General features: G+C 41.3%; 2 protein-coding genes across 3 annotated transcripts; both read left to right on the forward strand.

Annotated features, from left to right (window-relative positions):
* The first annotated feature begins 131 nt into the window (after positions 1 to 131).
* On the forward strand, positions 132 to 14,189 carry LOC147261828 (uncharacterized). Of its 2 annotated transcripts, XM_086204046.1 has the most exons (26): positions 158 to 547; positions 1,007 to 1,093; positions 1,171 to 1,300; positions 1,775 to 2,017; positions 2,272 to 2,409; positions 3,265 to 3,416; positions 4,526 to 4,629; positions 4,717 to 4,906; positions 5,193 to 5,324; positions 5,878 to 6,021; positions 6,155 to 6,293; positions 6,522 to 6,672; positions 7,439 to 7,575; positions 8,307 to 8,418; positions 9,312 to 9,375; positions 9,775 to 9,990; positions 10,155 to 10,300; positions 10,546 to 10,664; positions 11,017 to 11,138; positions 11,225 to 11,322; positions 11,494 to 11,630; positions 11,945 to 12,069; positions 12,536 to 12,681; positions 12,980 to 13,082; positions 13,376 to 13,512; positions 13,718 to 14,189. In XM_086204046.1, exons 3-26 carry the CDS (start codon positions 1,171 to 1,173, stop codon positions 13,830 to 13,832), a joined length of 3,300 nt encoding a protein of 1,099 aa, XP_086060172.1. In that variant the 5' UTR covers positions 158 to 547; positions 1,007 to 1,093; the 3' UTR covers positions 13,833 to 14,189. The 2 variants fall into 2 exon arrangements, 1 of the variants encoding a protein (XP_086060172.1); XR_015115868.1 differs by lacking the exons at positions 11,945 to 12,069; positions 12,536 to 12,681; positions 13,718 to 14,189 and having other exon boundaries at positions 132 to 547; positions 13,376 to 13,401.
* Positions 14,190 to 14,718: 529 nt separating this feature from the next.
* On the forward strand, positions 14,719 to 17,139 carry LOC147261829 (protein THEM6-like). The gene is made up of 3 exons (XM_086204078.1): positions 14,719 to 14,810; positions 15,846 to 16,351; positions 16,428 to 17,139. Exons 2-3 carry the CDS (start codon positions 15,848 to 15,850, stop codon positions 16,533 to 16,535), a joined length of 612 nt encoding a protein of 203 aa, XP_086060204.1. The 5' UTR covers positions 14,719 to 14,810; positions 15,846 to 15,847; the 3' UTR covers positions 16,536 to 17,139.
* The last annotated feature ends 449 nt before the right edge of the window (positions 17,140 to 17,588 follow it).

Genomic DNA, 17,588 nt, shown 5'->3' on the forward strand with positions numbered 1-17,588 from the left:
TCTAAACTTGTGTACTTTCCATTAAAAGAAGTTGAAATCAAAAGGCAACTGATACAACTGAAAGGTAACGTGTCAGCTATTTCACACAGCAGCACCTTGTGGACTGTTTCAAGGTGGCGTGCCCTACATGTACTGATATTGGTTTTCAGTTGTAGTGACATTGATGCTATTTAAAGACAAAAAAACAATTCCTTTTTCATTGAAATGCTCCAGGCATGAATGTATGTAGCAGATATACAGTAGTTGACTATTAGCTGAGCTGCAGCGGACACCAGAGCCCTCTTGTGGCCAAATCATGGAACCGCCGACACTGTAACATCACTGTCCCCTATATCCTCTTTTGTCTGTAACCGATGCTGGTATTTATTCTCTAAACTTTTTTTTGTGTGGCAGAACAATGTGGTTCTAGTATTTGAGTTCCATATTCTTGACACCCAATTATTTCTCTAGTTTTTGTTTTCGTTTCCTCTCCTCGGAGTCACTCCTCCAAAAACAGAGAAACCGAAACTTAAACAGCTGTTCTCCAGACTGCGGCGACACGTCCAAGGTAAGACTGTGTCCTTTCCCACTGTTAAATGATTTTATTGTCTTATATTTTATATCAGCTTTTGCTTAAATTAGATTTACATCTGTGACCCACATCCGCGGTGTTGTGTAACGAAAGCGAAAGCGTCCCAGATCAGGCCCATGGGTGCCTGCTATTCTGCAGATTTGAGTAAAAACGTTTCTGAAGGAAAGGGGTGAACAACAGACAGTATTACACTACTGACCGAAGACCACTTGAAAAAAAAAAAAAACTTGAACGAGATGTCAGATCATAGGCATATTTCAAAATAAACACAATCTTACAACATAACAGTAAAGTTTTTTTTTGTTCATTTTAGTGCAAAAAAAAAAAGTGAATTCTACAGTAGGTAGCGACTGCCACCTACTGTCAGAAGAGAGTGATGAGCAACAACCACATTGTGTACAATGTCATGTAATCTCTCCCATCTCTTATCTGCAGGGTCTTACCTGTGTGGCTGTGCACTATACCTCTTCACAGCTGGCCTAACACACACAAACACACGGCTACCTGTTCCAACACAGCAAGGTAATGTAGTATTTCAGAGTGAACAAATCCCACCCATCCTGGGGCCTGGTAAACAATCTCCTGATGTTTTTATCCAGATGGATACAGTATTCAGCCTGCTTCAGCGTTTCAGACTCGACTCATTCTACAACCAGTTTCTTCAGTTGGGTGTCAAAGATCAGAGAGACTTCCTGGATAGTGTGACTGAAGAGGATCTAACCAATTTAGGTAAGATTGTGGATGCTGTGCACATAAATGAAAAGAAATTGGAGGGGGGAGGCATCACAAGTGACAGTTGGTCCTAACAATTCTGGGTTGCACAGCAGCGTTTAGACTGAAAACTAAGACTAAGTGTTGATGTATGCGCTTTTCAATTTATACTCCGAGTCACCAAATTAAACATTTTCTGCCTATGAAGACACAAAACATTTAAGTAGAATATTAAACGCTGTTGTATGATGAGTGTATATGGTAAAAAAAAAAAAAAATTGAGAGTTGATCCAATTTGGGTTGTGTTTTGGGGGTTTTTTTTGGTTTCTCCATATGCAAAGAAAAAAAGTTGATTAAATAAATATCAGTTTTTCCAACTAAATATCCACTTTCCACTGAAATTCTCCAACATGGAGCAGGGAAGGATCCCGCACGGGGGCTTTAATAGATCTGATGTCTTGAAGTTAACATAAGCCTCTTTTTTTTTTCTAGGTTTAAGTCAAATGGAAAAGAATCGTTTTTCACAAATGAAAGACATGATTCAAAGACTCGAAGGTCAGACCCCCCAGGTTCAAACTGTGACACCCGTGGAGAAGAATCTTCTTAGAACATTGAAAGACATGGCTTTCAGGTTGGGAGGTCAAACCCCCCAAGTTCAAACTGTCCAGAAGTCAGTGGAGAGCTTCTCTCTGCACTACACGTTCCCCAAATGTCCTCAACCCAAAGTTATCTCTGGTAAGAGAATTGTAGATTTTGTGGCCTGTTAATGTTATTAACTTGTTGATCATCCAGTAAATGAGCAGGTTAGTGTTTGGTTAGATTGCTGTCAACATTTAATTGACTACAGTTACTTGGAGAACATGAATTGGTGCCTGTTTGAGGGGGGGATTGATCAATTGAAACCATAATATGAATGAACAAACTTAATTTTCAGTTGTAGCCTCACCGCTAAAGCAGCATGGATGACGTTTGATTCTTTCGACTTTCAGATATGGATCCAGCACAGAACACACTCGAAGATCTGATGTTGCGCATCTGTCATCTGGAACATGTTGACAATTCCAGAGGAGTGTGTCTCTTCTTAACTAACGGGTTGCCCTTGACTGATGATCCCTTCTTCAACACATGTAAGTGAACCTGGAGACTTTTTGAAAAGTGAGGTTTGTGCCAGCAGTGCATTTCAAAGCCAGCATGTAACTTCCAGGTCTATGAAGATGGAGGTCAGGCGTAGGGGTGTCCACACTAACTGGTTGACCATTAAACCTGACGTTCACATTGTAACTGGTTAAAAAGTTAATGGTTTGCGTCATGCGGGATGCAGACACTCATCTGTGACTTTATGCAGTACCAGTTATCAGGTTGATATCTGTTAATTAGTGCAGTTTCAGCAGTGTCCTGTTAATCCCATTGAAGCCTAGCTCAGATTTCACCTTTGTACTGGTACTGTGCGCTGGCTACCCATGTGACGCATCTTTAGAGGCTAAATTTCGATCGACTCGAACCATTTCAAGATACAACCGATGCTTCTTCTCAGGTAACCGACAGACACTTACAAATCGGAGGTGTCTCATTTAAGACGCCTCATAAAAATCCACTTATTAGTAATATTCAGGTGAAAACAGCCTTGTTGTGGTGTTAAGGGTCGAGAGCACCCAATCCACTACAATGTTTAGTCTAAAGCACATTATTAAACGTCATTATTTCATTCTCAACCATACGTTCAGTTAGAAACATTGGCTCTCGATATGGTGCCTGTATGCTGACCTCTCTGTTAACACCTAATTTGAATTAGTAGGATTTCTGTATCCTGTCTGCAGTCTAGAATTTTGCCTGCGTGCTCATTTGGCAATAATGATCTCAACCTGAGCCACAATGCAGCTTCGGGTAGTAATTTAGCTGAACCTTGCTGCCTTTATTACCTCATTTCTTACTGTGTTTTCTCCACAGTGTAGTTTTTCACTTGTATTTTTCTCATCTAATAGGGTCGTTGAAAGACAGACACATTCAGAGTGGAACTGAGATCTACGCCATATTTACTCCACTTGAAAACTTGAAACAGGCTCCTCAAATGTCCAAGCCAGAAGTGGGTGACACCTGTGGAGAGGATGCCATTCGATGCCACATCATGCTCAAGGTGGGAGTTTTAAACATCATGGGCATGAAGCCATTGACTAACCTTGTGACATGTCTGTATTGTTAGATCTGCTGTACGGGTGTCTCCAGACGATCTCTCGGTTTAAAGGGTCTGGTCTTCAGTCTCAAGGGAGCCCTGTTTAGGCTGGTTGTGTGGAGATTTCCCTAGCTGGCTCACTGCCTTCTTCCTATTGCACACGCTGCAATTTTATGGAAATTTGCTGAACTCTTCGAGGCAGTGATGAAATGAAAGCAAAGAGTCTGGACATCTTATGAGGAGTTAGTTGATGTAGCTGGGCTCAGGCAACAGGATTCCCAGTTCATCTCATAGCATGCAAATACAAAACCAGTTCTGACACACCCTGACCCACTGGAGACTTTAAACCTTCCTCCTCCCTATCAGTATTCTTCCTTAAAAGGAGTCTAAACATTGCTTTACAACATGCCGGTTCACCTTTGTTCAGTGACAATGCAATCCTATCATGAAGGTGTGAAGATTTAAGGAGCAGCAGTGACCTTCCTCATCTCACTATCCTTAGATGTTGGGGAGGGGGCACAGGCTAATAGCTGAACTGATCTGGGCTGCTGACCTTGGGCTTGAACCAGGAATGTTCTGGCCATCCTGAACATACGGGACATTTTTGAGTGACTGAATGTATGTTTACCTGGAACAGAGGAGAAGTGTAATTTTCCTCCACGCTGCTGATTGAACCGAGCCAGTCACAATCATTGACAACTCTCCTCTAAGTGATCTTGGTAGTTGGCATAGTGCCCGGTAATGTTTCGTTTCCAAGCGACCTTTAAGAACCTCTCAGGTGTGGTGCACACAATTGTCCAGAGTACAATGAACAGGCTCTATAAGATGGAACAAATGTGTGTGGGATTAGTGGGTTTTATTACATATTTGAACTCTGAATTGTGAGGTTTTAAGTGTCCCAAGTGGAAAAAAACCGACATTAAAAGGACATTTACACTCTCTTAAAGCCAATTGTGGCACGCTCCATACTCTGATGGTGTCGCCGTTGATCACGGCGAGCATTAGTGTGACTTCCTGTTCTGCTTCATGCTTACATGCTGTATTCTTTGAAACGACATGTTGAAACATTGCAGGGAGACTTTGAGGTGTGGGTGAACTTGGAAAGTGACACAATTACAAGTCTGAGACTCAAGCTGGCAGAAGAAAGTGGAATCCCCAGACATGTCCTCCATTGCAAGTAATTCAAGATTACGACAAAATGCTGGCCTGATTTGGCTTTTCCCTTACTTACCACGTGCTGTTCTTTTGTATGCTGTTTTTGCAGTGGTCAATATTGCAGCAGTGACACACTGAAAAGTTGTGGATTGTCTGAAGGGTCCAGAGTTTTCTTTTCGTTGTCCACCTTTCCTGATGAGACCCCGCAAAATGAGACGTTCTTCGTCGATGATGTTGTGCCCTGCGTGAAGCAAACCCAGAAAGGGATCAGTGTGTTGCTGTCGTCACTCTATATAATTGTAAGCTGTTCAAAAATACTGTTCTCATATGACCCTTCTCTTCATCATCTACATATGGAATGCAGACGTACACTGTAATCATCACCACGTTTGTCGATTTGACGCGACACCAAAGTCACGAGTAACTCAAATTAATACCTTTGCCAGTTGCTGAAACTGATTCAGCAGTCTGGTGCGAGGTGGCACATCTAGCAATAGTGTTGCTGATGCAACTCCACCTTGTCTAGTACAACCAACCTGTTGTAAGCCCAAGCTCTTTTTCTTTTCTTTTCTTTTCTTTTTAAAGAAATCTCGCCGATCCAAAATGGAAAATAATCAACTGATTGCCTACATACGAGAACTAACTGGATGCAGCCCCCTCACCCAAAGTTTGCACCAGTTACTGTGCAGGAATGAAATGATGACCAGGAACCAGAAGGTAAACCATTTCAGGTGGTGTACGGCAGCCTTGATATTTAGTGTGTTACAGTATTTTGAATATATTAGTTTTCCCACGAAGTTGTTTAAATGTCATATTTGTTGTGCTCTCTGGATTGAGTATTTTTCCAGAGGGATTGTGATGTCATATCCAAGAACAGCAGAATATTCCAACAGTAGATGATCGCAGTGTTCTTGGTGGCACATTGCTGACGAGGGCGTTAGCAATGTAGCTTGGACTTTATATGTGGGGAGGAGGAGGCGGAGCTTAGAGTCTATTCTGAATGTTCCAGGAAGCCAGTGAAGAGCAGCTAAAACTGGACGAATGTGTCCCTTCCTTTTGGTTCTTATTGACTACTGAGCTACAGTTTTGATTGAGCTGAGGTTTCTCGGTAGCTTTCTTTGGGAGGCCAGTGAAAAGAGCAACACAGTGGTGTAGTCTGCTTGATCTGAGAGCGTGAATTAGTTCCTCAGCAATGTTTTTCTGTATAGGAAGCTGCACCTAATCTATATTTGTAAGTTTCGTCTCTAAACCTTACCTTACTTTTTCGTAGATCGCTGTTTTCGAAGGTTTGTACAATCTCTTCAGAGAGCTGCTGCCTCAACTTGGAACTCAAAGAGGAGAAAAAGTCATTGAGGACCTGGATGTCTTTGAGAATTCATTGTACTGCTGGGCACATCTCCTCTCAGAAGTCAAGGTATTGGAGTTGAACTGATACGGGCTTTGGAAGGGTCTTTATCTGTGGGTAGAGATAATCTCAAGGTAATGGCTGATACTTGATTGACGAGATTCTCACTGAAGTGACCCCTGCTGCCACCACCTATTGACAGAAACAGCCAAAATCGAACAATGAGGACTACGCACCAATCAGTCTGGTGTCTGAAGATGGCAAGCGCTTCTGTGAACCAGTCAGGGTACCTGGAGTACCAAGTGTCTTTGAACGATCAGATGTTCTTCAGAAAATCAAAGGTAATGGGAAGATCACAAAAGTGTTCAAGCTGCTGTAAGGAAAGCGACTTCACTCATAAGACAAACAATGTGTGACTGTTTCTGAATGGAGCTCCCAAAACCAACTTCACCTGTTTTGCGCTGCCTCTGCAAGGTTCCTCACCGCACACTTCTGCAAGCACCCTCTGAGACTGGTGCAGAATTTTATTTTTTTTATCAAAATATTGTTTTCTTTATGATTCTGTGTAGATGGAGAGAAAGTTCCTAACTGCACCGACATGAGCTTGCAAGAAAAATCATTACAGAGAGCCAGAGACATCGAAATAATTTTGCTCAGCTTGCCACCGACCGTCAAAAAATATCCTCTGTGGATCCATCATGACAAGACGACCATTCAGAAGTATGTATCATGTCTTTTTTTTTAATTTTACCTTTTGTTATTCTGCTGTCATGAAATTCTTCAATTGGGAGTTTTAAAGAATGATCTGGAAAATCCAGCAGTCTTGGAGGAAAGAGTTGCCATGGGAACTTACCGCTGTGCTCTGACATCTGCGTTGTCCCGCTGCCTTTGGTGACAACATGGCGGAGAGGCTGCTCCAACTGTCTGTTGGAGGAAGCAGACAAAGAAATGAGAGTGTAGTGTGTAGTTCAAACAACAGACAGCTTGAGAGAGTTTACCGGGGGATGCGTTTGCTTAATTCTGTAATTTGCTGCACCTGAATAAATATTCGAAAGAATATCTTTATTTACTGAAGTTACTTTAATTTTTTTTTTCTTTATCAATACATTCGGGATAGGAGTCAATTTGCTCAGAGGAAAAAATTTTAATCAGAAAAGGAAAAAGCAAGTTTATATTTTGTTCATTTCCCCCGTTGTAGTGGAAATATACTGAGCTGAAATGTTTTCCAAGTTGTCGCAGTTGCTGATTGATTGACGTGCATCCATTACATCACTACTTGTGTGGCAACGTGAGACACGCTCACGTTAAATCAAGTCATACAAACAAAACCTCATAAAAGATACTTGTGGTTTGCTCCTGCTACTTTGACTGGGCCAGGCTGCATAGACTGCATATTTCCTCAATTGTAGAGTCGAAGTTTTGCTCAACATTTAAGCCTTTTTTTTTTCTTTTTTTTTAACACTTGACTTTTACAATTGAATGACAGCTTTCAAGTCAACATTCAGGTGACTTTCGGAACGATGGTGGAAGAACTGAAATCTTTCGGTTATCTCAACATCACCCCACCCCTGTGCCTGAAGGATCTTGGACTGACTGAGAAACAGCTAGTCGCACTCAGTGAAGGTATTCCTTTTAAACCCTCTCTGGGTGGGTGCTACCTCCTGTGTGTTTGAACTACATTGTTACCTCAAGAGGCTCACGCTCTTGCCTGCAAATATTGTACAGAAAGAAGAAGAAAGAAACTCCTGCAGCAGTCTGCTGTGTCAAAGGCTCACTCGGGTCGGAGGATTTAGTTACGAGGAATGTGAGGTGGTCACAGAGGGCCATAGTGATCCCAATCGTGCCTGTTTTACAGACATAGCTTAAGGGGAAAACTCGCTGTCTTCCCTTCCCTGTTCAGTGAGCAATGCCATGTTGTTGTTTTTTCAACCTCGCGAATAAAGTGATTCTGGATAAGATAAGATTGTGATTGTGATTCTTATTCTGAGCCGTCCTCTAAAACAGACCTCCATGTTGAGCTTACAGATGTAATCAGGGATTGTTGAATATAAATGTCTGCTAGGCAAGAACTTCCGTGAAGATTCAATATGTATTTTTACTGTAAATGTTTTCACACATTCGAAATTTAAGCTCCTGTTTTTCATTGGTTTTAGTAAGTTCTGAAACATCGAGCCTAGACTAGGGCGTCACACCTTTCATCAAACTCCCTGTTGCGGAAGAAAACATTTTCTTTATTCTAAGTCAATGTTAAGTGGCTTAGAATAAACTAAGGGACAGTTATAGGGACTTTGTTACTCTTATTATTATTATCATTATTATTATTTGTGTGTGTTTAATGCATCTCTCTTTTTTAGATAATCTTGGCGTGTATCTCCATAAAGACAAAGGATCTGGTGACATGATCATAGTGTATGATTGTCTGAGTGGCAAAACACAAACTGTGGATTTGAATTTACTGGCTGCCAGGTGAGTGACTGAAGCCCACCGCATCTTAGAAATAACCAATGTGGATTGTGTCAAGAAAGGCGATAGGCTAAATGGTGGAGTTGAATTTAATTCTGCTTTCATCCAAAGAATGAACCTTTTTCCTTTTCTCCGTGTCCCAGTGGAAAGTGAAATTTACATTATTTCCTCTTAAATCAAGGATGGGACCACAATCAGAACACATTGTCTGTTTCTCTTTTGCTGAAACTGTTGCCAAACAATAAGGTTGTCCACTGAAATTTAGTGTGATGTTCAGTTATTTTGTGAGCTCCTATCTCTGTGTTTTGAGCCCCTCCAATCGTGTTTTTAAGCGAGTGTTGAACATTCCATCCTAATCCACGTTGTAATCTACTCCATCTTCACTGCTGCGGCTGTAAAACAGTGGAAGTCGTTTTAGCTGTGGCACAGACCCATGAAATGACATGTATCACCGTCAGAATCTGATCCATTTGGTCTGATAGCATTTGAAAGTTGTGGAAGAGCTGCACAGTTCAGTCATTTGTCCACATTCAAATCATTAGAGCGCTAACCCGAAGAGGCCGGGTCAGCTGGTACGTATTACCCGTGCCCACACAACGGGCTCAGAGTGCATCCTCCCAGCATCATGGGAGTGAAGCCACATTCACAGACTCGATATGTTGTGAAATGCAGAGATTTAACGGACAGCCATGAACTTAGTGAGCATTGTCAGGACTTCTCCAAAGGCTTGAATGTAAAGGCTGTTTATTTATATTACAATGTGTGATGCACTATAACTTTGAAATAGAGTAAAGGACCCACAGAGGTAACCCGACTAATCGCCAAATGCAAAGATGCGTTTAAGTGTTGTTGTACCAAAGATTTGTTGGCTATTCAAATATTGACATTCCATGCAGGACTGGCGACCAAAGAGATGAGCGCACATTTGTCACCACTCGGACTCCAAAAGAGGCGATACTGGTAAAACGTGCTACTGTGTCTGCTTTTTTTTTTTTTTTTTTTTTTTTTAAGACGGGGTTTGCAAGGCAAAAGTTAATTTTTTTTCTTTTTCTTCCATTATCATGCACCTCATAAGTTTAGTCCTGCTGTACCAGGTTTACCCGTTACCACGCAAAGATGAAAGTAAAATCTACACAAAACTGTGGACAGAAAATTGATAAGATACACTAGACATTGTGTGCTCTATACAGTTGTAACCAGTAATCAGTATAAGTATTGCAGTGATTACTCTGTATATATTGTTTATTTTGCAAAGAATTTGAGAAACCATTTATGACTTTAAGGGAATTTCTGTTTAATTTATGAGAGTACCGGTAGTCCCAATACAAAATCGAATTGTTTTTCTGTTATTTTTGTCAGGTGTTAATAGATACAAGCTCCTCCATGGAAGAAGAGTGCTATGAAAGTGCTGATGGCAATGCTGAAATAAAGAAAATCAACGCAGTCAAAGAGCTGTTTGACAACTTTGCAACGAGGAGCATGGCCTACAATTTTCATCACGTCATTGGCCTTGTCAAGTTTGATTCCATGGTGAAAACTCTCCACACATTCACCGAAAATTTGGAGAATTTCAAGGTGAATTTACGTAACTTTACCTGCTTCATGTCTGCGGCTTTGAATGCATCAGGGCTGTATTTGATTAAAGACCTGGCAGTGGCCCTGAAGACATTTATTTTAAGGTTTTCAAAGAGGCTATGGTTTAGCTTGATGGAAATGTAAACTTTGTTGTCCATTCCTAGTTACACATACGCAGCTTGGAGGCAAGCGGATGTACTCTGCTCTACGATGCCCTGAGACGCGGAGCCTCCGAGCTAGAAAAGGTCAAGACGAGGTTTCCGGAGTGTAGACTTCGCATCATCTGTCTCACTGATGGAAATGACGCTGGGTACATTTCCTTCTGTTTGCAAGTTGATGCCTATTCTTTTTTATTTTAGCCCTTTGGAAACCTGCACTTATTTGTTTGTGTATTTACACTTTTTACTCCAGAGAAAGAAATGGAGAAACTTCAGGTCCTATAACTTGTTGTTGTTGTTGTTAATTAAAGAATATGAACTTTAAACTTCAAATTGTAAATAGGTATTTGGAGGCCATCTGGCATAATGATAGTGATCGATGTTCCTGATGTGGTAGATCCTCCGTGGAGCCAGTTGCTGTCGCAGTTAAACTGTTGAAATCGAACATCATAGTGGATTCAATCCTTCTGGGAAATGTGGAGAACAATATGCTGCATGGAATCAGCAATGCAACAGGTAGGGCTTCCACTGACTTGCAAAATCTAATTAGGAAATGCCAAACTGCAGTCAGACCTTTTTAGATAAATGGCCTTTTCTAAATGACATTTGCTAAAATAGCTGGATACGGGGTCAATGTCATAATGTGCTTGTAGTAGAAATCCTCTGTAGGAAAAAAAGAATCTCGTGAAACTCCTTGACACATTTCCTCTCTTCTGGAGAACACCACTGCCACGCAGTGACCTCTAACGTTAGCCGTTAGAGAATAACAGCTCTTGATGGCTTAAACTATATTTGCAAATCAATGTATGCTTCAGTCTTTTATGTATTATTGATGAGTCCGTCCTCCCTATTTCGTCATTGCATGCAGGTGGTTGCTGTTTCAAACCGAAGTCCACCAAAGAGGGTCTGAAGCTATTTGAGATTGAGACTGTTCTCTCTTTGGAGTTGAGGAAACCCAAGAAAAAACTAGACCCGTCTTCCATCAGTGAGGTGAAACGCCACAGTAACACGAGAAACACCAGCATGTAAACATGTAACATTGACACCGTGTCATTAAACCGCCCACGTTTTTACAGTCCGCATTAACAGGCATCTTTGAAACTCATGGCTACGAGGAATGTCCGGAAGTGTCTCTGCCAAGCCAGATAAACAGCAAAGTGACAGTGACAGAGTGGTGAGTGACAGCAGCAACCATCCTCAGGACACCGATCCAGGAACTTGGTCAAGAAGGAAAATTGCCCATACTGAACATAGTAGATTCCCTTAACACGGTGATGCTATGAGAACACAAACGCCATCTTCAGAAATATGCATTTCATGTAGTGTTGTTTCTCCTTCATAATAGTGCTCTGAAAAAGAAGATTCAAGAGTCCAAGAAATGGTCTTTCATGGAGATGGACAAACGAATCATGGAGGAGCTGAAGAATCTGCACTGTGACCCACATCCTTTCTTCAGAGTCTTTCCGTCAGAATCAGACTTCAGTAAGTGGCATGTCCTGTTTTTACTCGTCTTCATGGAGGAAAATGCTGCAGTTATTGGTGAAATAGCTGTTTATTTTAAAAAATGTGCAACACCATCCATGTTAAAGATTTTATTAGAAGATAAATACAATATATACTGTACACTATGTACACCTTAAAGGAAGAATTGATGATGTCAGCCATTGGGGTCTTGGTTGCTTTTAACTGGAGTCTCGGATGTCTTTTCATTTGAGGAAGAAAAAGGGGTAAATGCAAACCAAAAATGTACATTTGTGCTTTTACTGGCTTAAAAGTTATTTTTCTAACTATTTCAGCCTTCTGGAAGATTCTCATGCAAGGTCCTCCTGACACACCTTACGAGAAAGGAGTGTTTGAGCTGTTCTGCCAGTTCGGTCCCGAATATCCAGTAAAGCCTCCTCTTGTGCGATTCGTCACACCAGTAACCTTTCAAGCTATAAGCATCTGAAAAGCTTTTGGGTTTGTTTTTTTTGGTGGTTATTACCAAAAAGGTTATTATAATGATAGCAACATTGGTGATTACAGGTACTGAGTGTGTTTACGTGCACATAATAGTATGATCCCTGGGAATATCCCAGTTTATTACAGTAACCTGCTGCTGCTCCTTGTTTACATTTGACCAACAACCACTTTCTCGCATCGACCCGCGCGGATTCAAAACATGTATTTGTGATTTGTTTGGAGACATGCGCTGAAGAAATACAATAAAGATGGGGCAAAGACACGTGTGTTTATCAGATGTCTCACAAAAAGGCCGTCGAACTTTCATGTTTATGTAACAACACGAGTAATCGGGTAACGTATCTTGAAAAACCGGCAGTATATTAGTGCGCTTGTAAACGTACTCACTGTGCATTTGTGTTGTGGAGGTTTTCTTAACGTGCCAGATATACCACTGCAATGTCAACAATGTGGGCAGAATCTGCCACAACATATTTGACCGCAACTACAACGCCCACATCACCATGAGGGAGATCTTCAACGCCGTGTACGGCCTTCTCATCATCCCTGAGCCTGACGATCCTCTGGACAGGTTGGATCATGAGGACGTTTCTGTCCCTGTGACTGATGCTCAAGACCTGTTCCACTGAAGCTTTTCATTGTTGTCTGAACAGGATCTCTCTCATATTTGGTTGCTATTGCCAACTTCTTATGGGAGCCATATTGGATGATGTCTTTCCACATTGTCTTGTTTTGTTTTTTTCTTGGAAAACGATGCCACAATATGATAAACATTCACCTTCTGACAAATGTGGTTTTAAAAACTGTCAGAAGTGTTGAATTGATGGTTTTGTACGCTGTTGACTTGATTGCACTTTTCCCGTCTGCAGTATTTTAGCCGAGGAATTCCTGTCCAGCTCTGAGACGTACAAACAAGAAGCCAAAAGACACACCGAGGAAAGTGCAGGGAACTCTCTGGATGACATGGAGAAGGTGAGCGGACTAGTTTCTTTCCAAGGTTTAGGCGTATTATACGCGGATTCAGGCGGATGAACAGCACTTTCTGGACAGCACTGACAGTTGCTATGGTGACGTGGTATCGCTTAGTTTGCAAAGTATATATGTTAGCAACACTGCCCATATTAAAGGTTACATTGCTTAATTATACTGCTCTCATCCGCTTATCTCCCAGTGTGCTGTCTACCATCTGCCTGATTCCTTGTCTGTTAGTTTTTAGGCCAACTGTCTTGTATTAATTGGTGTCTTCTTCTTTTTCCTTCTTGAAGCAACTGGTGGAACCTGTGCCACAATTCATACCCCAACATCTGATCTGCCCTCTCACCAAAAAGATGTTTGTTGACCCTGTGAAAACAGTTTATGGCTCTGTGTATGAACGCAAGGCCATTGAGGATCACCTCAAAAAGTGAGTTCATAACCACTGTCGAACGAATGAGTTCCTGCACCGACTTGTAACAGTTGTCTCTAACCAAAACTAATCATAAAATAGAAACAGGTACAGATCCTAATTCATTGCTGCTGTTGGAAAATGCGAGACGTAAACAAGGACAAACCTCTCATGACTGCTTCACCACCACTACTTTGACTATCGGCCAAATCCTCTGTTGCAGGCACCAGTATGATCCCACAGCTGGTCCAGGACATGAGCTTCAGATGGGTGACATATCACCTGACCGGGACATGAAGAAGATGGTGATGCAACATCGCTCTCGTCAAATCCAATGAATCTGAGTGGCAAAGCGTGTGTGTGAATAAAATAAAATTTAAAATGTATTTTTCCTACTTTGTCTTATTAAAAAAAAAAAAAAAAACAGTTCAGGGCCACATCGTGGCAGTTAATTCTCTGTAATGCTGCAGTTTAATCAGCCTGTTCTTAGTTTTGAAGATTACTTTTCTAAAGTTTATATTCATCACTCACTTCTAAAGTCAAAGATAATACAATTGTTGAAACTACATGATAATTTTATTTCTTACTGAATAAAGATACTGGTAATGGTAGATATTTCTTTTATTCCAAAATCACGTATTTGGACTGTTGACTGTTTTGTACGTTTTAGCAAACTATTGAAAAAATAAACTGTATTGGTACAAAAACACTTCCTGTGCAGTCAGTTTTCTTGGACTGGAATGACTCTCCCTGGATGAACTGGCTCTTGTCGTGGCCAGCTGTTTTATTTGCTTGTTAATCACTTCCATTGAGCTTTTTTTTTTTTCTTTTTTGCACATGATATTACTTCCACAACATTTTGGAAAAAAATACGTGTAATAAAAGTTTATTGAACAAATTAATGCAATAGACCGCAATAAAAAATAAACCTGAGAAATTTTAAAAAGTAAATATTCGCTCTCCGTTCGGGGTCTGCGCCTTCTGAACACGTCACATCCAGGTTAATGAAACCGGAAATGAAACACCTTGAAAAAATAGTACCTAACTTGGAAATCTTAGCTTAGGCTTTGAAAATAATTTCAAATGGGTGCTTTAAAATATATAATAGTATCCGTTTCAATGTCTCTCTCTCTCTGTGTATGTGATTTTAATATCTGTACTCAGTACCTTCATGAACATTGGAAACCCTGTATTGACGCGCCTTTTATTTTCGAGGATGAAACCGGAAGTATCGAATATCTGCTGGTACGGAGGTGATTCCGCTGGGTTCTGGAGAGCTGATTACTACAGTTTCAGGAGTCCTCACACGCAGCCTGGTGAGTTATCTGACTGGCACCGAAACTTTCAATTCTCTCGATATTTTTACGTCTCCGGGTTATCCTGGACGTCTTTATGTTAGTAGAGAAAGGTTGCTGACTCAACAGATAAGTTGGCGACGGATTTGTTCCGGAGCTGTCTTTCCAACGTGAACCACCAACATATCAATCTTTTCAGGTGTTGCTGCAGACTCTTCTGACGTAGGTGTCAGACTAAACGCAGTGATTCGGCGTAGGTGACGCTTGTTCTCGCGTCAGTGTGCTGATGTATGAATTATAAGTATCTCCGAGTGGCGCACCGCTTCTTGACAAATCAAATGCTTGTTTTTTTCCCCTCACTAACGCGGAGTTTTTGCAGATGAGCTTGTTTTTCCTGCATGACCAGTTTCCATCCACTTTCTGGGATTAAAACAACAACAACAACAACACTGTTTGGGCAATTTGAGCAAATTGCAACATCTTTTGACTTCAACATTAAATTTTAGTCATTTAATATATTTTCCAGCCTATATAATCTATATTTTGGACCAAATTAATGTCTCCTGCAGTTAAATGGAGCAAAACTTCGCCTCAGAAATTCTGAAGCACAACTGTTTTTTCTACAAAAGGAAGCTGAGTACCTGCTGGCCAAGTACTGGGTTTCATTGTACTGCGTGAAAATGTTATTCTACGAGTATAAAAGTTTACAAGCCACTACAAGGCCTTATTCAGAATGCCAGTGTAAATCAGGTTTGTCACTATACGGATTGATCCTGATCTGAGCAGCTAAACAACTCATGATATCCAATGTTGCTAAGTTCAACCAGACCACATTCACAGGTGCTGTGATTCTGATCAGTCTGGATGATCAGCTAGGATTTCAAAGTGTCTTCTTTGTCGCTGGCCGTCTGTTTCTCCATGCATTTTGGCCACTGCATATTTGCGTCTTGCTGATCCAAATGTAGTCAACGATACGAAGGTGCAGTCTGAACGAGACGAGTGTCCACACATCGCAGTAACCTGCTTCCTTTGCTTGTGTTTGTCGTCTCCCTCTAGAGATGTGGTGGCTGACGTGGGTGCTCGTGGCCTTGGTGGCCCTCTTCTTCTGTCTGGACGTGTGGTACTTCCTACGGGCAGCGATGGTGGTCCTCCGGGCCTGGTTTCAGCCTCCCATCTGGGATGTCACAGCTGAGCAGGTCATGACAGGCCGGGTCAGCTCTCAGGACATTGACATGTGTCACATGAACAATGCTCGTTACCTTAGGGAATGCGACTTTGCCCGCTTTTCTCTGTACACGCGCAATGGTGTATTCAAGGCCACAAAGGCCCTGGGAGCTTCAATGGTAGTGGGGGCCACCACCATCCGCTACCGCAGGGCCCTGTGTATCGGGGAGCGTTATGAACTGCGGAGTCGGATTGTCACTTGGGATGACAAAGCCTTTTTCCTGGAGCAGAGATTTGTGTCTGCAAATGACGGGTTGGTGTGTGCTGTCATGTACTGTAAGCAGAGTGTCATCCGCAGCAGCCCAGACAAGATCATGCAGCATCTTTGCAAGCGGAAGGTGAGAAAGGAGGATTTTCAGAAGTGTCCTGTGCAGTGCTGATCTATAATTGAGAAGTTGTGGTTGCTTCTTGCAGGTGGAGTGTCCTGAGTTTCCAGAGGACCTTCAGCACTGGGTCAACTTCATCTCAGCCAGCAGCCAGGCCCTCAGGGCTGAGAGCGGGCTAGATGAGAAGAGCAAATAAGGCTGGATGTTCATTACAAAGACTGACTTTTTCTGTAAGCGGGATAACTTGTGAGCCAGACAACAAGTCATCGAGAGGGTTCTGACATTCATCTGACTTGAACACACACGTGCCTACACTAAAAACCTACAAGACTGACACGACTCACTAATACTCGTCAAACGTTGGAGGAACCGGAACATCACACGCTTTCGATTATCTTCACATATTCAGCAGTGATGGGATTTAACAGAGGTACTGTATGATCTTGCACTATTGCAGCAATAAAAAAAAACAGTTTTGAAACTTATTGATTCACTCTTTTGAGTTGCCGTGCGTCCAAACAGCTGTGCAGTGAGTGCACGAATCCACCACGGCACACAACCACCATGACCTGCACCACATTTGTTAGTGAAGAAGTGTCTGCATGCATACGCATGCCTTTGGGTTTGATGAATTATTCACTCCTGAGTATAATTAATGTTTTAATGTTAAACATTAATTCATCAAATGAATTGCAGAAATTCAGTTTGTAACAACAAAAATGGTACATGTGAATTCATAGCAGATTTTTAAGAGCTGTATTTATTCATAGATCTTTCAGTTCATTAACATCTGTGAATAAAGAATGTTTGGTATAAAATGATGAGGTGCAAAGAGCAACATCTTTTCATAGCCTTGTCTTTGAAATAGATAGTGATGTCTTAACAAATAAATATTCTACATGAATCCAGATGAATTTGATAGAAATGCTTTTAAAAAAAAATAACCCTTTTTTGTGACAGTGTTACAGAATACACCAGAGATAAAAAAAAAGAGAAATTAGTAAGAGATCAAACTAACTTTACTTTCGAACAAAAACGTATCTTGGTAAATCCGGGTTAGTACTCAAATTAATACCAACAAGTGTTATTCCAGTAGTGTTTTTACAAGAGGTTAAAGGTCAGTATATCATATGTCTGTACTCGCTGTTATTACATTTGTTATCCCTAACATTGGTGCCATTTAACTAAAATATTAATTAATACTATTTAATAGTCTCAGGTAGACTTGAACTACCAAATGCCTGTTTAT

Source organism: Aulostomus chinensis, chromosome 5 (genome assembly GCF_037954235.1).
Source record: "Aulostomus chinensis isolate RoL2024-O1b breed Wild chromosome 5, RoL_Achi_v1.0, whole genome shotgun sequence".
Classification (NCBI taxonomy): domain Eukaryota; kingdom Metazoa; phylum Chordata; class Actinopteri; order Syngnathiformes; family Aulostomidae; genus Aulostomus; species Aulostomus chinensis.

Excerpts from the sequence above, each read along its gene's own strand:
- LOC147261828 (XM_086204046.1), top strand. The coding sequence starts at position 1,171 with ATGGATACAGTATTCAGCCTGCTTCAGCGTTTCAGACTCGACTCATTC. Across the intron at positions 2,410-3,264 it reads TGATCCCTTCTTCAACACAT|GGTCGTTGAAAGACAGACAC; the intron begins GTAAGTGAACCT and ends CTCATCTAATAG. Across the intron at positions 8,419-9,311 it reads TTGAATTTACTGGCTGCCAG|GACTGGCGACCAAAGAGATG; the intron begins GTGAGTGACTGA and ends CATTCCATGCAG.
- LOC147261829 (XM_086204078.1), top strand. The coding sequence starts at position 15,848 with ATGTGGTGGCTGACGTGGGTGCTCGTGGCCTTGGTGGCCCTCTTCTTC. Across the intron at positions 16,352-16,427 it reads AGCATCTTTGCAAGCGGAAG|GTGGAGTGTCCTGAGTTTCC; the intron begins GTGAGAAAGGAG and ends TGCTTCTTGCAG.